We start from the raw sequence: 22,335 nt of genomic DNA on the forward strand, positions 1-22,335 counted from the left end.
GCATGAGCCACTGCGTCTGGCAGAAAATACTAATAGCTACCATTTGTTTTATACTTACTATATGAAAGGCACTTTACATTTATTCCTCACAACTCTTTGCTTATGAGGAAACCAAGGCTCAGGAGATTAAATTGTTTACCAGGGACACACAGCTCATCCTATCCAGTGCCCAACCTCTAACCACTGCTCTACTCTGCCTTTCTAGAATGGTGTGGGGAAATAGAAAATAAAGAGGTTCTTATTTGATACATTTAAGGATATTTGCCTCAAATCAATGCTAGAAAGAAAAAAAGAGGAATGTGGCATTAAAAAAAGCTAGGGGGAAGACTTAACATTTAAAAATTCAGTGTCTTTCTGAGTGGTGGGAGTATGAGTAATATTTCTTGTTGGTGAAACCCCGTCTCTACTAAAAATAAAAAAAATTATTTGGGCATGGTGGCGGGCGCCTGTATTCCCAACTACTCAGGAGGCTGAGGCAGGAGAATGGCCTGAACCCAGGAGGCGGAGCTTGCAGTGAGCCGAGATCACACCACTACACTCCAGCCTGGGTGACAGAGTGAGACTCTGCCGGAAAAAAAAAAAAAAAAATTTCTTGTTGTTCTGTATGGTCCAAATTTTCTAGTCTTAAAGTACTTATTACATTGTAGTAGAAGGGGATATAAAATTCTACTCTGAAACAGGAAGCCTATTTTTAACCTAATATAAGCCAGTTTGAACAACTTATAGGGCTAATCATGATTTGAGCAATTTCCCCCAAATTGCAACATTTCTGCAAACTGCAAATGAAACTTCTTTATCTTGGGACAACCCAGGCAACAGATTGAGACCTGCCAGCAGTATTTTCAGCCCATGAATTGAGGTGTGATAGAAAGGACTGTGAGCTTGGAGACCTGTGTCTGTTCTTGGCCCAGGCTCTTACCTGCTGGGAGACATTGGGGCAATTACTTATTCTCTTTCAGCCTCAGTTTCCTCTTCTGTCAAATGGTTATAATAAAATCCCACCCTTTCTACCTGATCAAGTGTGTATGAAGATTAATGATATCAATAGGTGTGAAATAGGTTGAGGAAGGTCCCAGAGCCAGCCAAAGGTCTAGAGAGCATTCCCAGGAGAGTGGTAGGGTCTGCTGATCCCAAATGAAGCATGAGAAACTCAATGCACTGGCTTCTGGGGAAGCATGTCATGCCATGGGGACCAGCAAATCCTGCCTGCACCACTCAGGTCACCCAGAGGCCCCCACCCTCTTAGGAGAATCTAGGTACCAGTTGCCTTTCTTTTCTGTTTTTTAGTATTTACGCTAGAGTTTACAATGTGTATCTTGACTTATTACACTTTACTTTCAAGTAATAATATATTAATACTACTTTTTTTACTTATAAGAATCTTTCTACAGTGTAGAGTATACTTTCATTTTCTCCCTCCCATCCTTTGTGCTATTGTTGAAGTTTTATTTCTATGTATGTTATAAACATCATAATACATTTTTCAGCTTCTTCCCTCTGTTTCAATTTAGATAGTTTCTATTGCCATGTTTTCAAGTTCACTCATCTTCTGTATGTCTAATCTGCTGTTAATCCCATCCAGTGAAATTTTTGTTTTAGATATTATATTTTCATCATTTGATATTCCTTTTGTTCTTTTTTACATCTTCCATTTCTTTCCTCATATGTTCATAATTTCCTTCAATTTCTTAGAAATATTTAAAATAGATGTTTTAAAATTCTTATTGTGAATTCCATGATCTCTCTCACTCCTGGGTCTGCTTCTGTTGACTGTATTTTCTCCTAGTTATGGGTCATGCTTTCCTGCTTCTTTGCACATTCAGAATTTTTTTTGTGTGATGCTGATATTATGAATATTGTATTATTGAATGTCTAGATTTTGTTGTTCTCATTTAAAGACTATTTGACTTTATTCTCCAGGTAGTTAAGTTACTTGTAGATCAGCTTGATTTTTTTTTTAACTTTGTTTTTAAGCTTCGTGAGGGCAGGTCTAAAGCAGCCTTTACTCTGGAGCTAGCTCAGCCCTGTTGCTATGGCATGAGCCTTCTGGCATCTCTGCTGAGTGCCCCAGGTGTTCAACAAGGACTCTTCACTATGGCTGTTTGGAACTCGAATATCTCCTAGTCTTGAATGAGATCTGGGAAGTGTTCAACTGATAAGCTCCCTGATGCTTGTTCTTTCTTTAGTACTTGTTCCTTGACCAGCTGTGGAATCTCACCCTATCCAGCCACAGACTCCAGGGGGACCCCTATGCACTGTCTGAAGCATCTGAAGTGCTCTCTCTTTGCAGTTTTCTCCCTTCTGGTACGCTGCCCTTCCAGCTACCTCAGCTTTCCTGAACTCACTTTTTCTCTTCAGCTCAGTGAAATGGCTGTGTTCTGCCTGGGTAACCTCCTGCACTGTGGTCTAGTAAACACCTAAAGGCGGACGCCCAGGGCATCATAGGACTCCCCTCCTCGGTCTCCCTTCTCTCAGGGATCACAGTCCTGCACTGTCTATTCTCCAGTGTCTGAAAATGCTTGTTTCATATAATTTGTCTGGTTTTCTAGTTGTTTACAGTGGGAGTTAGGAAAGATCCCTTTGAGATCTCTCTGGGGTAGTGTACCAGTGGCCTGCACTGGTTATGTACTCCCTCAAGATACTTTTACAAAACTGGACTTAGGAATAATAAAAGTGGACAGAAAGTTGATAGGGTCATTCTGATCTGCTTTTTAGAGAATCTCAGAGTGAAGACCCACAAACCAGCACCAAGTGGAATTTTGCAGCAGGAATTATTATTGTCCATCAACTGATGACTGGATAAATAAAATGTGGTACATCCCTACAGTGGAATACTATTCAGTAATAAAAAGGAATGAGCTACTGATACATGCTACATTGTGAATGAATCTTGAAAACATTGTGTTAAGTCAAAGAAACCAGTCACAAAAGACCATACATTGTATAGTTCCATTTATATGAACTGTCCAGAATAGACGAATTTATAGAAACAAAATGTACATCAGTGGTTGCTTAGGGTAGGGGCAGGGCATGGAGAGTAACTGCTAATGGATACAAAGTTCCTTTTGGGGAGATTGAACTGTTCCAAAATTAGATTATGGTGATGATTGACCAACCTTATGAATATACTAAAAACCATTGACTTGTATACTTTAAATGGGTGGAGTGTATGGTATATGAATTATATCTCAATAAAACTGTTGTTTTTTTTTTAAAAAAAAAAAAAAAAAGAATTTTAGCCATTTTCTCCTGCATAAAGGTAACGAAGGAATGGGAAGGAGCCGTGGTATAGTAGAAAGGAGGTCTCAGTTGTTATATTGGTGCATGAACGTGTCACAAGTAGTGTTCTATCTGGGACTGAAAATGTGACCACAGAAGAGTTTACATAGTTCATTGGGGAGGACAAATGTGGGATGTTAATCTTAAAATTCATTTGCTCTTTCTGGATTACTTTATTTATAAGAGGATTCTTGTGGTTTTGGCATGAGCCCCTCCTTCTAGTTTTCTCTCCTGCCCGGATCCTTGTCAGCAGTGAGCACAATGTTGAGTGGCTAGCAGGCAGTGCCACGTGGCCTCTGAAAGTTGTGACTTCCCCTTTATGTCCTCTTTGTCCCTGTTCAGATCCACCAGAACGAGGGTGGTATGTGGTTAAATCCTAGCCAAGGACGAAAAAGTAGGCAAACCCTTTTATTGACTTTTCTGGTGTCAAAGATAAAGATGGTTATTTGTTCCTCTTAAGTGAATCATTTTACCTTCATTAAAAGCTGTGAGTTTTCTGTGAAAGAAAAATGCATCATCCATTTGCAGACGTTTTCCAGGGATTTTCAACAATATGCCTCTAGGTGTAAACGTAAGTTGGGACCCTGAGCTTTGGTTAAAATACTCATAACTAACATATATTGAGTTCTTAATGTATGCCCTTCCTGTTCTAAGTGCTTTCAAATATTATCAACACCTCATTGATGGATTTTTCTTTCATTATGTAGGGAATGTGAAAAGACTGCATTTCTTTTTTCCAAGATTCTGTTTTTAAGTAATTTAGGTAGCTTTTCCCTTTAGATTTTATGACATTAATGTAGCAACTCAGTAACTCGGCATCCCGGCTGGACCTGGCCCACAGTCAGCCAGTGCTTCTCATGCCTGTGCTGTCTGTGTTGATGAGGACAATGCTCTCATCAGGTGTGGTATGTGTGGTTTTTCTCTAGGATCATCCATGAAGATGGCTTCTCTGGAGAAGACGTGAAGCAGTACAAGCCTGTTGTCTACAGCAACACCATCCAGTCCCTGGCAGCCATCGTCCGGGCCATGGACACTTTGGGCATCGAATATGGTGATAAGGAGAGAAAGGTAGGCCCCTGAGTCCATAAGCACAGCAACAAGAGGTTCTGTCTGTGTTACCCCACTGCGTCCTCGTTATAGTGCTGGGCTGCCTTAAATGAACGAGAAGAGACTCTGCTATGTATGAAAGATATAGGGTGGCACAGTCACTAACCTAAGCCATTGCATCCACACCCCTGGCAAACTCCCAGCAAACTCACCAACTTTACAAGTTGCAAGGGCTACAAAACTCTCGGATTTATTTTGCAGATGAGGAAGAGTTGGTGACAGGTTTAAATTGGGGCTATCACAACACTGTCTAAGCACCTGTCCTTGGGCAATTAACTTGAACAGAAAAAAAATATGTATTAAACAAAACAAGCCTTGCCTGGCCACCATCTCCCCTCCTTAGAAGAACTTTCCTTGCCTTGCTGTGAAGTGGGGAAGGCCATTTGAATTGACTATCTTTCCTCTTTTATACCAAGGGCTGTTTTCTTCCTCCCCTGGGGAAGTATGAGGACCTACAGGGCTCTCCTTCCTGTAGAAAGTCGGTGTTCTAGAACAGGGACTGTTTGGGGGTAATGTTTCCAGGCTTCTATTAAGTGGTGAGTGGAATAAGTACTATATAAAAACCTCTAATTTGCAAACATTTGTATTAACTGTTAAGACTGAACTATATACAGCTACACTGGCAAGGCTAAATAAAAGGAGGGAGGGAGGGAGGGAGAGAGGGAGAGGAGAAAATAGCCTCAGAATTCTATCCAGAAACAGCTCTTTGTCCCTGTTTGGGACTGAATCTCAGTGATCCTCCCTCTGGGACCTGGAGATTGGAGAAGCAGGCAGAGGACAGGTAGAGCCTCCAAGCACCTGGGCTCTGCATCTGAGCCTCTGGATGTTGAGCATTCATCTCTGATTGCTATGTGATTTGATTGTACATTATACACACATCCTGTCTTTGCTAAAAATCATCTTCCTCACAGAGGAAAACTGTCCTGGTTGTCTCTGTGTCTGATAAATCATCCGTGACAGGCAGCTTTAAATGTAAAATTTAATATATTATGCACAAAATCCTAATTCCATGGGGCAGAGTCATCCAGCCCAGGCACTGATTCCTCCAGGTACTGGGGAATTGGGTGACTGAGGGTGTGTCCGAGGCCAGCCCGAGGTGGAGAAACTGGGCACTAGCAGGGGCACCTGGGCCCATCTGCTGCTCCTTCTGGAGGCTAAGTTGGGAAGTTGATTCTGCAAAGGAAGCACTTCTCCCTGGAAGACTGACTTTGGGTTTGGTCACAGAGCCAGGGCCTGTGGAAAGAGGGAATGAGGGAATGGATGGGTCCATTCACTGCAGGTTTATGATGTGCGAGGCTTTGAGCTAGGTGCTGTGGATACAGGAATGAGCACAGCAGGGAATGGTGTCTGGTTTCAGAAAACACCTGTTCAGATCATTAGAACTAGCGGGACTCCCTGGAGAGTCCACTGGACACAGTCGAGTCCAAGCCCAGTTTCGTTATGGCAGGTGGCACCATGGCCAGCACCTGGCCCGTCCCTAGGGCAACACAGATTTGTCTGGTGTGACACTCAGGCACCCCCTTCCTGTATTCTTATACCTGTGAGGAACAGGAAAGGAGTGAACCCAAGACCCAGGCCACAGCAAGCCAGACAGCTGGAAAAGGCATTCCTAGGAGTGGGCTGGTGTGGATTCGCAGCCTGTGGAGCTGGGCAGAAGAGAGTGGAAGCCACCACTTCTGTCCTCTCGATGAGGAAACATACCAGGCCTGAAAGGGCTGCAGTATCTGCTGGTGTGGGGGCAGCTCAGAGCCAAGATCCTTCCCTTTCCATGTTCTCATGGAGCTTCCTATCTAGCAGTATAGGCAGCAAACAAGCCCACAAGTAGGTGACTGCATAATGTCAGATAACGCTAAGGGCTGCAAGGAAAACAAAATAAGGTGATGTGAGAGCCTGATCTGGGGGTGGGAGGAGCAGATACTTCAGAGTGGGAGGACGAGGGGACAGAAAGTTCCAGACAAGCACCCAGGCCCTGAGGGAGGAATGAGCCTGGCGCAGAGGAATATAAAGCTCTGTTCAGCTGGAGCTACCTGCAGCCAGGCAGCTGCTGATGTCCAGATGCCCTGAGCCCAGAGCTGGGTCCCCACATTCTTCTGTCTCTCGGGTCCCCAGCCACACTCCACCTAGGGGATCTGCCATTTGGATGCTGGGGAAACCACCTCATGCTGCAGAAGTCCAGATCCATGTTTTGGTCTCAACAAAAGAGACCTCCTTCCCTCTCGTGTTTTCTTCACCTCTGCTACCCACCACCAGTCATCAGGGGGTGTCTGGAGGAAGACAGCCCCACTCCCACCACCTGCTGGGGCCAGCTAGCCTTGCACTCTCCACACAGAAAAGCACCTAAGAGCTTCCTTGCTGTACCTCAGTGTCAGCCCCTAGAACAGGTAGGTGTCGCAAACAGCGGGGACCTCCTTACATTCTTCTATGGTTTCCACACCCCAGGCCCCAGCCTCAGACTACAGACCCCTCCCAGGGACCCCATGCACTCTCACGCCTCCGGGCCTTCGCTGGGGTGTGCTCTCTGCCTCTAGTACACTCCTCTTCTCTTCCCCTCTTCCCCGTGGAACTGCCGTACTCAGTAAGGACCCACTAAGCTTCATCTTGTCCATGAAGCCTCCTTACCTTTTCCTCCCCTGAGGAAGAAACTCAGCTCAGCGCTTTCTCCATGAAGCTCTTGTCTCACACACTAGCATGAAGATCAATTGTTTATGCATCTTTCTGTAGAGAAGTGGGCCCTAGGGTGTAGTCAGAGTCCTTTGAGCAGCTCATAAAAGCCGTGAGCCTTCCCTCCAGAACAGGGGACACAGCACACATCTAGGAGATTCTGCATGCAATTTCAGGGGGGCCTGGCCCACCAACGGAGCCCAGCCTAAGAACCCCTTCATCATTGAAGGTCTTCTGATCAGGGCCTATGTCGTTTATCTTTGGATCACCTCCTCACTCCAGTAGCCAACACAGTGCTCAGCACTTAGTAGGTCTTCAAGACCCATCCTATTAATGGAATGACATTTCTAACTTTCCCAGTGTCCACAGAAAAAAAGTCAAAGTGCCTGTAACTTTATCACTGCATGAAAAGCTGTTGATTGAGAACCTACCATGTGTAGGGCTGGTGCTAAGCCCTATGTGAAGATTCAAAGGCATGTGAGTTGGAGCCTTTAAGGAGCTGGTCATCTTCTTGGGAAGATGGAGCTCACAGGCAGAGTGAGCACAGCCCTTGCACATGGTGGGCAGGAAGAGCTGCTTAGTGGGAGTGAAGCTGGAACTGTCCCTGAGGCACAGGTACAGTTTGACAGGTGCAGGTGTAGGTGAGCAAAGGCCCTTGAAGCCAGGAAAAAACATGGTAGAAACAGTGGTTGGTAATGAGGGAAAGGAGAGTTAACTGGCAGAGGAGGCCAGTGGCCAGAACAGAGGACTGGGGTCAGAGCAAGGTGTGGGAAAACTGGAAGGTCCAGTTGGGTCCAGATTTGGTGGGCCCCGGAAGGTAGGCCAAGGAGTTTGAATTTTATCCTGTTAGCAGTAGGCAGCCATGGACAGATTTTGAGCTGGGATGGGATGAAAGTGAGATTTTAGGAAATTATGATGATGGCATGTGCAGAGTGGACAGGGCGGGGAGGGGGATGGCAGGGGGAGACTAAAGATGGGGAGGCAGGTAAAGAAACTCCAGCAACAGACCATGAATAAGGTGCGAGGGGCTAGGTGAGGGGTCAGAAAGGCAGCAGAGTGATGCATAGCAACAAAGGAAATACAGGGGCCTGGTGATTAATTGACTGTTGAAAAAGGATGGGCACAAGGTGGAACCTCAGCCAGAAAGCCAGGAGGCTGGGTGGGATCGGACCACAGAGGGTGTGTCCCCTTCCAAACCTAAGGAGTTTCCAGGTGGGGGAGGTCTGCACATGTCAGATGGATAGATTCAGAGAACTGAAGCTCTGGGAATTACTGACTCCAGGATAATAACGGCTTTCCATTTTTATGTTTCACAGCCTTTATTGGAAAAGGATGGGCCTGTTATTTGTCCTGTTATTTAATAAATTTTCCTTAATGCTTAAATTATTTAATACTAACAACTACCTGTGCAGTGGGTACTGTTGTTGTCCTCGTTTTATAGGTTAAAAAAAAATGAGGCATGGAGAGGCTAAGTGACTTGCCCAGCGTCATGCAATACAAATTATATATGTATACAGTGTAGGCACGGAAGCCTAATAAGACTAGAACCTGTGTGGCCCGGGTCCAGAGCAGAGTCCCATTTAGATAGACATAGTATGATCAGGCAAAACAAATCATTCAAAGAATCCCATCCTTTATCTGGAGTCTCTCTAAGAACATAAAAAGGGACCAGAGACAGCTCCCCCTGCTGTTCTCAAACATCCTCTCCTGCCTCCCACGTCTGTCCCACCCCACTCCCTTGAGCTGCCTTACTCCCCCGGGTTCTCCAGAGACCCTCTTCTCCACCCCAGCGAGCAAGGCTGGTCCTCTTTCCCCTTCTCTCTCTCCCACCAAAGGGGTTCCGGCTCTGCCGCTCCTTCACTCCTCCCTTTTTCTTCGTCTCCCTTTCCCCTCCCCTTCTATCTCCCTTCCCCCCGCTTCTTCCCTTTCCCTGTGTCCTCCTCCCTCCTTCTCAGTCACCTTTTCCTCCTCCCCTTCCCTCTCTTCCTCCCTCCCTCCTCGCCCCAACTCATTATTTTGTAAATTGTCTTCACCTTCTGAGCCAAGCTCTCCCCCTCCTCCTTCCTCTAGCCTTAGCCCAGGGCCTACATCTGCATCACAGAAGCAGAGGGCCTTGTTCTGGCTGAGCTGGCCTAAACTCTGACACTGGAAGAAAGGGTTGAGGAGAAACTGAACAATTACAGGATTAGAAGGTACACTTGGACCAGTGGGGGGATGGGGAAAGCCTTTGAACAGGCCTGTGTTAATACAGTTCATCATACACACACGTGTATATATAAACATATGTAAAATGTACATGTGTATATGTGTACATCCTTGCATATGTAAAATACATTGTAAACAGATGGACTGGTTGCAGTCATGCATTGAACTTGTATGAGACTTTATTCAGTTGAAAATACTCCAGTTTTCATTTTCTCACTATTTGTGCCTATACCTGTTTCTCTCAACTATAAACTCCTTAAGGGCAGAGTATAGATCCTATTCCTCTAGCACAATGCCTGACACAGGAAGTATTGGATACTAAGTTTAAACCCCAATTGTACCACCAGCTATATGGCCCTGGGTAAATTATGTAACTTCTCTAAGCCTCAGTGTTTTGGACTGTAAAATAGTAATGATCCTGATACCTCCCTCGTTCATATCTGCTGTGAGAGTAAATGAGATAATGCCTGTAGCATGCATAGGATAGTGCCTGTCACATAGCAACTTCTCAACTTGTGTTGGCAATTATTCTCATTATTTGTCTACAGTCGTTGTTTTTGATAAAGTATTGATGAATTCTACTCAAAGCAATCTAGTGAGGAATGGGCAAGGTTTTATCTGCAGTTTTCAGGTTAGAAACAGAAGCACAAGGTTCTTAACTGGCCACCCAAGATCATGTTACCAAGCCTGGGTCTACTCAAGCTGTGCCATAAAGCCAAATACCAACACTGAAGTTTACAAAACAAAAGACTGCGTTTATCTGCAGGGGGCTGAGTAAGGAGGCAGCTCATGCTTAACGCCTCACTTCCTCAGTGGCCCTACAAGCAAGGGCTTTTAAAGGCAAGGGTACATTTTAGGAAAGCAGAAGCTACAGGCAAAACCGTAAACCTATACATGGAGGTTATACATTGGTTTGGCCCAAAAAAGCAGCACGTCTTGTGGGGTGGGCTTTGAGGTCATAGGTAGATCCAGAGATTCTGTGATTTGCAGTTGGTTAAGGAGCGAGCTTTTGTCTAAAACCTTGGGGACAGCCAAAATGAATGTTAAGGTCTGGCCTGTAGGTGTGTCTCTCTCCAGGCCCCTCAGGAAGAAATTTAGAAGAAAGATCGGTGGTCAGCGTTCCGTCCTTAGTTTCCGCTCTTCTGAGGTCTACTTGACTGCAATGGGCATTTTCCATCTGGTGGGGGTCCAGGTTTCTGAAAAACAACTCGGGGACATATGTTAAGATGTTATCTTTAGTTTCCATAGGGAACCAAACATCTTGTGGCTCTAAGTTACTTGGGTGGCTATTATTTTAAGCTATTACAACCTCCTTGCTTTTCAAGTTGCTCATTTACTTCTCAAGGCTAGCTAGGTGCCTGGAATTTGCCTTGAAGAGACTCAAGATTTTTCTCTGTTTCCATGCTTTTTCGGGGTGTGGGGGGCAGCATGCCCCTAACAGGGGGCTCCCTGCTCTATCTCAGTCACCTACCTAAACAGGATGAAAGATGGGTGCCAGCTGGGATTGCCGCCCATGCTCTTGTTCCACCAGGGGCCTTCACTGGAGCTGTATCCCCTAGAGATAAAGGTAGCTCTTTGGGAGGCAGAATCAGATTTCACACTTAGTTTTCAGAATGTCATTGGATCTCCTCTGGTAGAAGAAATCTGGACATTTAAGTCACACAGTGGAGCTCAGGACACTATGTTTTTTAATAATCATGGAAATATTGTGGTGCCGCCTCTACAATGCAGTGCGGTTCACCTTGTGGTTTGCATGAATTCTGAAACAGATAAAAACAAGGATGCTATCTGGCCTGTGTCTCCCTGAGTCCCCTTGGGCTTAGAGATAACTTTAGTGGTAGTTGATAGATCTGATGGCGGCTGGAGGGTGTAACAGATGAAGGCTTCATACTCCATAGCCCAAACATGAGGCCAGGAAGAGGATGTAGATGCGCCCCATGCTGGGTGCTGAGGCTGTCCACCTACAGCAGCCCCAGACCCTGCCCTGACCCTTTGCCAGCCAGGTGAATAGAGCTTGAAACTGCTCCATTCAAGCCCATCTCATTCTGCTGCTCCATTTTGCAGATGGAACATAGGTTTCATCTGGTCCAAACAGGAAAGAGACTTACCCAGGGGAATATGTGGCAGATCCAGGACTAGAGCATTCAGCTTCCTGCATCACTGCTCAGTCCTCTTTCCGTCTCAGCAGTCTGCTTCCTGTTACCCAGCCCATTTGGGGACTCATTTTCTTTCAGTTGGTCAATCAATCATTCCATAAATACTTATCACTCAATTTCTTATTACTTACAAATGCTTACCTCCTGGGGAAGTGCACAAGATGGCAGGGGTGGGTACAAAGATGCAAAGATCAAGAGGCTCCCGGTCTTGGGCAGAGATGCCAGCCCCAGAATGAGAAGGTAAATGCCTTGGTTTCCAGGACTTCTCCCAGCTCTGAAATTCTAGCTCTCCAGGGCTTAGTGTGGCATCAGCACTGCTCCCTGATCCAAGGCTGGATCGGGCTGCAAGCTCCTGGTTTGAAGGAAAGCATCCACCATCTAAGCCCTGTCACAAGGAGCCTGAGACCTGGCTACTGGTACTTTGGCCCAGGGTGGCAGCATCAGTGGCTTTCCCTCACCCTTGTCTAAAAGCAAGAACCAACTCAGAGGAACTGCAGTTTTCAATATGGAAAAGGAAGAGGGACTAAAGTGTCAGATTTTTGAAATGTCTCTTAGCTGCTCCTCCCTCTTAGAGTCTTAGGTTTCCTTAGCTAAAAGTGGTGCCCTCCCCCCAAGCCCCTCTCAGCTGCCCCCCAGCAGCACACCCTACTTCATGGTTGTCTTACCCTTGGGGCCAGACAGCAGGTCTGGAAGAACAGGTCAGTCTTGTTCATCATGCCCACTGCTAGCATGGGTCAGTGAATCCTGTGCCTGAGTGATTCCATTCATCCAACAGGTGTGCTTCCGGGTCAAGTGCTGGCCTGTTACTAGGGATACACATGCCTGAACAGATGTGTCCAGGGAGGAAAGGATGAAAGATGCAGAATACGCTTCTTTCTATGCCATCCTGATCCCTCCACAGCGTTTGCCATGCGTGCTTCCATTCATGCATTCCCACAGCGGTCGCTCAGCCTGGAGCAGGCACTCAGCCTCCAGGGCTCCAGCACGTTGGGCCCTGCAGAGGCACCAGCCAGCACCTAGCCTTCATCTGGCCTGGCCTCCCTTCTCTTCCATGGCTTGCAGAGTTGAGTGGATGCTCAAGGCATCAGTCTCTACATGTTCATTGCCTGTAGAAAAGGGCATGGAATTTTAAAAATAAAATTTAATTGAAAGACTTCAACAAACAGTAAACGAAAACTGCAGGCGGTGATGCCTTGCACTTGTGTGCTCTTTCTCTCTCTCACACTCCACCCCACCCCCAACCGCCACTGTAAGCCCTAATTACTCTGCTCTGATGATGGGAAAATGTTATAACCACGTAAATAAATATTCCTCGGCATCAGGACTGAAGTGGTCCCCACCAATCTTAGATGTCTAGGAGCCACCCCATTGCAGCCCCTCTTCTACCCCCATCCCACCCCACCTGGCAGCTATGCAGGGGTAACTGACAGCCTCCCCTCTGGAGAGGGGTCATTGTGTGTGCATCCTTTGGGCTTGTGGTACCTGTTTCAAGGTGGCAAACCAGCTGCCAAGCAGACCTCAGCCTTAAGAGCCATAGGCAATAGCAGAGAGGGGCCTGCCTGGCCAGCGCCCTGTATTTTGAGATTCCTGGAATATTGAAAATTGAAGAATTCCCATCCAGGTGTGGTGGCTCATGCCTGTAGTCCCAGCACTTTGGGAGGCCAAGGCGGGCGGATCACCTGAGGTCAGGAGTTCGAGACCAGCCTGAGCAACATGGAGAAACCCCGTCTCTACTAAAATACAAAATTAGCCAGGCGTGGTGGCACATGCCTATAATCCCAGCTACTAGTGAGGCTGAGGCAGGAGAATTGCTTGAACCTGGGAAGCGGAGGTTGCGGTGAGCCGAGATCACGCCATTGCACTCCAGCCTGGGCAACAAGAGTGAAACTCCGTCTCAAAAAAAAAAAAAAAAAAAGAATTCCCAAAACAAGATCACAAAATTGTGCTGTATTTTAAATGCATCTACTTAACAAATGAGTACTTTGGGCCTACCACAAATGCAGTGAGATATAATTGTGCTCCCTAAAAAAATAATTACAGCATTTATATAAGTATTAATTGACATTGCAGTGCTGGCCATGTGGTCCTGTAATGGGACACAAGTCAGAGCCCTGTGCTGAGCACTGTAGCTTTCACTGTGAGAGGTCTCTCTTCCAACTATGTCTGGGACCTCATTTGATCCAAGCCCCAGAATTGAGCCCTTTGTTGATGTATAGTCCCTTTCTGGCCACCAGATATACCATGGAGGAACCTGGGAAACCAGTAAGGTAGATTTTAGTTTGCTGAAGGAAGAGGTGCCAGGGACTGAGAAGGGGTTAGGTTTGTGGCCGCAGCGCCACGTGGGGAAGGCTGTGAGTCACAGGTAAGGTGGGGACAGCCAAGGTGGTATCTGCCCCTGCCCTGCTGGGAGTGTAGGGGGGTCACAGTCCTACACATGTGAGATGGAGATGGCTTCCCTAGGAAAACCAGAGCCACTTTCCATCCTCCCACTACACATACCTGCACACACGCTCATCTGCTTTTGCTTTACTCAGCTCCGTTCCCTCTTCTTTCTTTGCCGGGCAACCAACAGTGGTCTTATGTCACTGCTGAAGACCCCACTCTGAGTAAGTTAGGACACTTTGGTTGCAAGTGATGGAAGATACAGTCACACTGGCAAACTGGCTTATTCAAACAAAACAAAACACAAAACAGTCGCAGGCCCAGAGAGTCAGAAATTCACACACACCTGTGGGGAGTAGGGGCTTGATCAGCAGCTCAGGGGATGTCCCTGGCTTCCCCCATCTCTCCACTCTGCCCCCCTCTATGGTTTTCACCCTCGACTCCATAGCATCACTCCTGCACCAAGCAGGAAAATGGCTCCAGCAACTAGGTCATCCCTCATAACCTTGTGTGCATCCTGGGACATCACCAAGCACAAGGTGCATCTGAGCAGCCACCACGTCCTGCAAGTCTCTCTCTCTCTGTCTCTATCCTCTCTCTCTCTCTGTCTGTCTCTGTGTGTGTGTGTGTGTGTGTGTGTGTGTGTGTGTGTGTGTGTGTCTCATTGCCCTTCCTTGACTCAATCACCATGACCAAGGGGGCTGGGGGGTTCCTGGGACAAAATAAATCCCCCAGAGGAAAACCGGAAGCTCCTAAAAAAGGAAATAGAATCGAAGGAAATGGATTCTGGGGAGGCTACCAGCCACCCACAGATCTCTCCTTCTCATTGGGGCTGCCAGCTGTGCTGCCCTGTGCAGGAGATGACTCATGTCGTAGGGTGGAGGGCCAGCCAGGCTGAGTCCAGTGCAGCAGGACCATGAGATGGCTGAGCTTGGAAGCAAGCCAGCACTGCTGCTTCCTGGCAGCCTCTCCCCCAGGGTCCTGTGTGGCAGGACACATGGGTGCACAGCCCCCAGCCCACCACTCACCAATGGTCTCGCCTTTCCACTGTGGCCACAGCAGGGGGCCAGGGAAGAGTGGGAGGTGAAGAGGGGAGATGGGCCAGTAGCAGAAGAGGCCTCCACTAGAAGTCAAGTCCTTAGGAGCCTGCCCCAGCCAGCAACAGCCTTAGAGCTAGTCAACACCTCGCTTCAGAGCTGGGGAGGCACCGCCCCAGAGGGCTGCCCAGGGAGGCAAGGCAGGCAGCAGGAGTCAGAGATGTGACTTTGAATCCAGGCCCTGCCCTCCACCAGCCAGTGGACTTAGCACTAGTCACCTGGCTCATTGACCCTCAGATTCCTCATCTGAAAACTGGAGATCATAATAATACCTACTCACAGGGTTGTTGTGACTGAAAGAAATGATGCATGTTAACAGCTAAGCAAGGTGCCTGGCACCAAGTAACTGTTCAGTGAACAGTTACTGCCATTTCCCTCCTCTTGCCCATACCTCACTGCCTGTTAGTGAAGGGCCAGGACAGGAACCTGGGTGTGACAGTTGTTTCAGAACCAGAGCGAAGGGTCAGTGTGAAGGCCTCTTTGCTACTACAGGTCAAACAGGTGGTGTCATCCCCTCCCAGGATCACCTGTCCCTTCTGATTCCAGGCTGGAAGATGGTATGCCTCAGTGCCTGCCCTCTTGCTGGCTTTGTAGGAGTAGAGCTGAAGAGGGCTGCTTCTGACTTGGGGCTCAGCATGGCCTGAGAGAGAAACCCAAAGAAAGAGAGACAAGGAGAGAGCAGAAGAGATCACAGAAAGGGAGGAGAGTGGCAGACACTGTGTGACTGGGAAACACTGAAATAGCGCTGCATAGACCGTGTACCAGTGTCCAGTGTCAGCAGTGCTGACACTACTCAGCATAGTACCTGTGCAGAGTAAATGCTCCTGAAACAGCTGCTGCTCCGTTCCTTTTCATTAGGGCTGCCTATGGCTCTGTGAACGTCATTCCACAGCCCCTCCAGCCAGACATGTCTTCTTTCTCCCCTGGATGCCCTCAGCACCTGACTCTCTCATTCATTCACTGGTTTATTTACTTAAGAAATATGGACGTGGCCTTCTCTGTGCCAACAGCGTGCTGAGTGCTGTGTGCACCATGGTAAACTGACGCAAGCAGGTGTGCTGCTGCCCAGAGCTCAGCTGGCGAGCAGGTGGACAGCCTCAGTGATTCCAGAGAGCAGAGTGTCCTGACAGCGGGCCTGCCCTAGCCTGTGCTGAGGACAGGGTATCTGACAAAGAGCTGAAGGGACTGGCACCATTGGGGCAAACAAGATGGGGAGGTGGGGAGGAAGAACATTTTAGGCAGGTGAAACAGCCTTTGCAGAGGCTCTGAGGCAGGGGAGTCCCATCCCAGTGTAAGGGTCTGAGAGAAGGCCAGTGTGGCTGGAGCCCAGAGGTTGGTGGGGACAATGACAGGAGATGAGATGGAAGAAAGAGGCAGGGGCTGGCTCTTTCAGGTGAGAAGAGCTTCCAGGCCATAGAAGGAATTTTGGCTTTGTTCCTGGCTCAGCAGGAAGCCACTGCAGGTTTTAAGCAAGGCGCAGACATGGCTTCCCTTAGGAGAGGCTTGCAGTGGCCATGGGGAGAAGGAAGAGATGGGCAGCAAGAATGGCAGCAGGGAGAGGGCCTGAGAGGCTCCTGCAGGCATCCAGGGGTGGTCCAGAGAGAGAGCTGGGCATTGCTCTGGGTCTTCGTCATCCACCCAACATGGAGCCCCTGTGGCATGGCACAGAGCATGCCAGACCCTGCAGGTGTCTGTTGAGTGGGTAGAGAGAGATCTACCGCCCTTAAGCAACACAGGTGGGCCACCAGACCCAGAGCATAACAGCAGCCCTGGCCTCCCTGCACCAGGAGTCCTGGGAGAAATCATCTCCAGACTCTATGCATCCAGAGAGCGGCCACTTCCTTCCCGCAGCCCCTGACCACAGCCCTTTCTGGGTATTCTGACCTCTACTCCCTCCACCCCCACTCCAGCACTAGTTTCCTTATCTGTACAATAGGGATCAAGTATATATTTATGATGATAAAGTAACCCTGAATGGGGCACCCTTGCAATACACTGCACTTCACCAAACACAGCATGAATGTTTCACTACCACTGGCATCCACAGACCCTTCCTAGCCCAGACGGTGAGCTCGCATCACCCAGGCCAGAGCTCTCCTTCCTCCCTACCAAGCCAGCCCAGGAGGAGCTTATTGAGGAGATGTGGATTGGGGGCACATGTGGACTGGGCACATTAGCACCAACAGACTCCCCTCCCCCAGTATCTCTGGTCTGAGGTCCCAGGGCACAGTCCTGAAGTAGCTCCCTGTCGAATTAGGTCCAGCTTTCCCAGCTCTGTGGGGGCCCTCCCCCTTCTTTCCCAGCTTTCTATCTCCCTTCCTTCTTCCTGCTATACTTGTCATGGCAACCCCACTCCCTGCCTGGTGCCTAGACCAACTGGTTCCCCTGATGATTACTGTCCAAGGAGAGGAAGGGCAGCTCTCCGGGCCCAGGCTGGCTCCCTGGGCACAGTCCTTCAGGCAAGAGCACCTGCTGAGGCACAGTCCAGGCCGGGTCTTCATCACTGTTTTTAGTCTGTGGTTATGGACTTGAATGATTAAGTCCTTGACTCCCAGATATTTCCCTCCCCAGGACCAAGTCCGAGAGTTATACTCTGCAGCAAGAAGCCTGATGATAAGATCACAGACTATTGTGTCTTCTCATGGAGAACCACAGTGCACATTTTTGACGTGAAGCTCCGTGTGACGCAGTAAAGAGCACAGGCTTTGGCGTCAGACAGGCTCCCCGTTTTTTAGCTTTGTGACCTCAGGCCGGTTCCTTAATGATCCTAAACCTCAGTTTCTTTATTTGTAAAATGACAATAATGCTAATGTTCTATCCTGACTGTGAATAATACAGTCAGGATACAGGCTCATCTACTGTGACAAAGACCCCCCAAAATAACAGTGACGTGACTAAGACAGAAATGCATTGCCTGAGCAGCCCAGATGTGACACAGGGTTGAGCCCTCTGCCATGTTGCTCTGTCACACATGGAGTCTCTGTGTCCATTGCAGGTCTATGATGCCATTCCAGCCATCCCTTCTAGCCAGCAGCAAAGGGAGTAGGAGAAATGGAGGGCTGTCTTTTGCAGAAGGGTGGCTGGATTGTAGGAGGTCTCCACAGTGTAGGCCAAGAGCTGTCTGAGTTGAGGGAAGAGCTGGTGCCAAGCAGTGTTCCACAGGGATGATTGGAAGTCCCCTCACTAGACCTGGTTATGACATATCAGATTTACTTTTTATCCATGGCCCAGTGATTATCCCTGACCCAGAACATCAAAATCTTAGCCCCATCTGCCCCGGCCACAGAGGGGCGAGCTTCTCTTCATACGATGGGAATATCTGTCTTGCTAGGCAGCTCCTGGTGGACTGCACCGGGGCTGCACAGCCTCCCAAGGAGCCTTTGCAGTGTCCGGCACTACCCCACCTCTCCAGGGAGGCTTTGCTGACTGCCCAATGCGTCCCTTTATTGTGTGTCCCCGTCCCTTGTTGTCCGTGGCAGCCCTGAGAGAGCTTAACTGCCACAGACCACTTTCTAGGTAAGCACTTTGCTGTGAACATGCAATTTTGTGCTAGAAGAATCACTTATGCTCTTCTAGCCCAGGATATGGTGGCCAGAGCTCTCTGTGAGTAAATCTGGGAACACAGACCATATGTCCTCTCGGGAAACCACAGCATTACAGTGTCAAAGGCACTCAGTGGAGTCCTGCAGTAGGCATATCTGTCGACACACATCCCACCCAGGGCTTCACAAGCATTTTTTTGTTTGTTTGTTTGTTTTGAGTAATTCTATTAAGTTATATAACCACTGTCCTGAACTTGTTGCTCTCAGGTCGTTCCTCTCACAGAGGGGACACTGAGGCATAGTGTGGGACTGGGCTGAGATCATCCTACCAGGTGACAGCAGAGCTGGGAAGAGAACCAGGCTTCCTGTGTTCTAGGCCAGGGATTTTCCCACCTGTGTGCCTCTTGCCTGTCCCCACTGAAAGCAAGAACCACCCTCCCAGTTTCCAGAAACTGCTCCAGGTCTGGCTTCCCTGCTCCAGGGTTCCTGTCCCATGCACCCGTCGGCATCTGGCCCCCCAAACAGTCGGAGGGCAGGGCTGCTGTCTTCCGCTTCTCCTGCTGCCAGACTTGCCCCACAGCATCCAGCCTGCTGGGGAGCAGATCAGCCTGTCACTGAGAATGAAGCACCCAGGTTTGCGGCTGGGACCTCTTTTTTGCCATCCATCAATTAGAGTGGTTCAGGTTGTCACTCTAAGACTTTCACCCTCACTTGCACTCCACTTCCCTCCAGGAGTGACAGGAAAGGGCAGCACTGGCACCTCTGTGTGCCTGCACCGTGGCCAGCACATTCCTCATGTCAACCCATTTGATCCTCTTCTCTTGCACCTTGGAGGGCACCGTGTTTCTTACCAGGACCCTGATTGATATGTAGGTTCTATTATTATTCTCATTCTACACGTGAGAAAATGAAGTTCAGGGAGGGGACTAGCCCAAGGTCACACCACTCATAAGTGGTGCAGCTGAGCTCTAACCCAAGCAATCCAGTTCCAGAGTGTGTGCTTTTAACCCAGGGGTCCACAACCCCTGGGCCACAGACCAGTACTGCTCCGTGGCCTGTTAGGAACTGGGCCACACAGTGGGAGGTGAGCAGTGGGCCAGTGAGCGAACCTTCATCTGCATTTACAGCCACTCCCCATTGCTCACATTACTGCCTGAGCTCCGCCTCCTGTCAGATCAGCAAGCATTAGATTCTCATAGGAGCGTGAACCCTATTGTGAACTGCATGCGAGGGTTCTAGGTTGTGCGCTCTTTATGAGAATCTAATGCCTGATGATCTGTCACTGTCTCCCATCACCCCCAGATGGGACTGTCTAGTTGCAGGAAAACAAGCTTAGGCTCCCACTGATTCTACATCATGGTGAGTTGTGTAATTATTTCATTATATATTACAATGTAATCATAATAGAAATAAAGTGCACAATAAATGTAATGGGCTTGAGTCATCCCCAAACCATCCCCCATTCCCAGTCCGTGGAAAAATTGTCTTCCACAAAACTGGTCCCTGGTTCCAAAAAGGTTGGAGACCGCTGCTTTTAACCCACCCAACAAGGATGCATGCCCACATTATCCACCTTGACTTTCCTACCAGGAAGATTGCTGGGAGCCACCACCTTGGACCAGGCACTGAGCCAAGCACATAGTTGATAGCCAGTGAGTACTGAGAAACCAGGAAAAGGGCAGCCTCAGCCAGCCATCAGAGTGACTCTGGCATCGGCTGTGCCTGCAGCTGGCTGGCCACGCCATGGTCATGTCCTGCTGGCAGTCGGACCCAAGGTGCCTCTGAGCAATGGAGGCCTCATCTGCTCCAGTCGAGGCTGATTTTACTACCTTCGCTGGCTTGTGGGGTCTCACCAGCCACCAGGAGAGGAGGGTGAAAAGACCGCTCCCTCGTGTCCCCATATGGGGCACGCCAGGAAGTAAGACCAGAGCACATACTTGGGCTCCTGGCTGTAGAAGTTCCCAAGCTATATAGGGAGAGGAGAATCAGGCCTGGCCTCTAAAAGGAGGCTACTTCCTCCTGGAGAAAAGTCAGGGAAGGTGGGAAAATGCAGCCTTCACAGCCCTGTGTCATAAGCTACCCAGCTCTGATAGCAAGAGTGGCCGGCGTGAGGGCCAGTCTTCCCTCTGTGTGACTTTCTGGCCTCTGGACAGTCAGGAGCTCAGGCAGCCTGGGGTCTGCTGGAACTCAGCAGCAGGGGTGGAGGGGGGGGTAGGGTCTTTGTCATGAACCGGAAGCATACCAGGCCTTCACTTAGAACACTGACCCCTCACAGAAAGACCAGCCCCCAGGCCCTGCCCCGGCTGGCAGGGCGACCTCAGGCCCATCCCTTACCCTACATGTTCTCCATTTTTTCATCCATTAGATCCGAGGAACGAGATCTAAGATCGCCCCTCCCCCACCCCACCTCCTTTTTAGTTCTATAAATTCCCCTGGCAGAACTTAATTGCTAAGTTTAGGTGATTGCCAAGCACAAGGTTCTTCCTTTGTATCCAAAAAAGAGAGGAGGGGGGGAAGGGGAAAAAAAAACACAGAGTTTCAAAGTTAGGGCGCCTGTGTTCAATTGAAGGTTGACTTTCTCTTAAGGAGGGAGTTGTTGTTCCCACAGCCTCCAGGCTGTAAGCAGCAAAAGCAGCCTAGCAGGAGGGGCAGCCCTTGGCGAGCCCCCAGTGCAGGCCACTTGCCCCACAGTATCCAGCGCACTGTGGGGCAGATCAGCCTGTCACTGAGAATGAAACACTCTTTTTGACATCCATCAATGAGAGTGGTTCAGGGTTGTCACTCTAAGACAGGACTATAGCCCGGGCGGGGGACTGTAGAAATGGGCATGGTCCCCACCTGGTGGGGACACCAGTGTGGACTGGCATACATGGGCCGTGGAACCATCAGGGTGAAGCCACTAAATCAGGCAGAAAAACACTGTCAAGTGTTAGCACCACAGCATCTGTGTCAAGGGTAACCATGTCTCAGGGACACAGGAGACGAGCGGCCCCGTGCAGAGCTGTCAGTTTTAGTCTGATCAGTCCAGAAGGCTCCCGGTGTGGTGGGGAGAGGAAGGATGGATTTCAGTAGCGGCTTGCTAGATGAGGATGAGATGGCAGAGCATACGGTGCAGGCTTGTGGAAGGGGTACGGAGGCCAGGGAGGTCTTTGGGCAGCTAGCTGACAGCACTGTTACAAACATTTTGCACACATTTTATTGATTGGCCCACTCCCCAAACCCAGACCACATAGGCAAGTGTCCCATGGTACTACTGGGGTACCTGGAACCCAGAGCAGTGGGGAATGTCCCTGTCCCAGTCCCCCAAACATTGCACCAGCCTCTCCAGCTTCCCACTGCTTCTCCTGCCTCTCACCCCATAATCTGTGCTCCACACAACAGCTGAAGTGAGCTTTTAAAAATGCATATCTAATCCCCTGCTTAAAAGCGCTCAGTGGCATCTTTGCTCTCAGGATAAAGCCAGCCTTATCTCCTGCAGCTTCTGCCACAAGCTCTGCTGCTGACTCTTTAAATGCCGCAACCTCCTGGCCTCAGGGCTTCTGAGTGAGTTATCTCCTCCATAGAGGACTTCTCCACCACTGCTCCCCTCCCCCAGGCCTGGGTTCCGCCATCACCTCCCCTCCCTTGGAAGCCTTTCCTGACTCCCCAAATAGGCTGGGCCTCTTGTCCTGCCTCTCAGACCCCTGGTGTATGTGCTCACCTGAGTATTTGATCAATGTCTGTGCCCCCTGACCCAACAAGGCTGTAAGGGACAGGGGCAGGGCCTATATGACTTCAGTTGGAGTCAGTCTCCAGCACCCAGCATGGTGCCTGGCCCAGAATTGGTGGGTGTTCTATTAAAGTCTGCAGCTAATCCGTGGTAGAGCTGTTCTTGATCCCAGATGTTTGAGTACCTGGCCCATTGCT

General features: G+C 49.0%; 1 protein-coding gene across 1 annotated transcript in view; it reads left to right on the plus strand.

Annotated features, from left to right (window-relative positions):
* Positions 1–4,209: 4,209 nt before the first annotated feature.
* The window catches only part of GNAO1 (G protein subunit alpha o1), a 76,558-nt gene continuing 58,432 nt past the window's right edge, over positions 4,210–22,335 (plus strand). Inside the window, exon 1 of the mRNA XM_017878770.1 lies at positions 4,210–4,347. Within this exon, the coding sequence (XP_017734259.1) occupies positions 4,306–4,347 (42 nt within the window). The 5' untranslated portion in view covers positions 4,210–4,305. The remainder of the gene's footprint in view (positions 4,348–22,335) is intronic.

This window comes from Rhinopithecus bieti, unplaced genomic scaffold (assembly GCF_001698545.2).
Source record: "Rhinopithecus bieti isolate Rb0 unplaced genomic scaffold, ASM169854v2 scaffold_11161, whole genome shotgun sequence".
Taxonomy (NCBI): domain Eukaryota; kingdom Metazoa; phylum Chordata; class Mammalia; order Primates; family Cercopithecidae; genus Rhinopithecus; species Rhinopithecus bieti.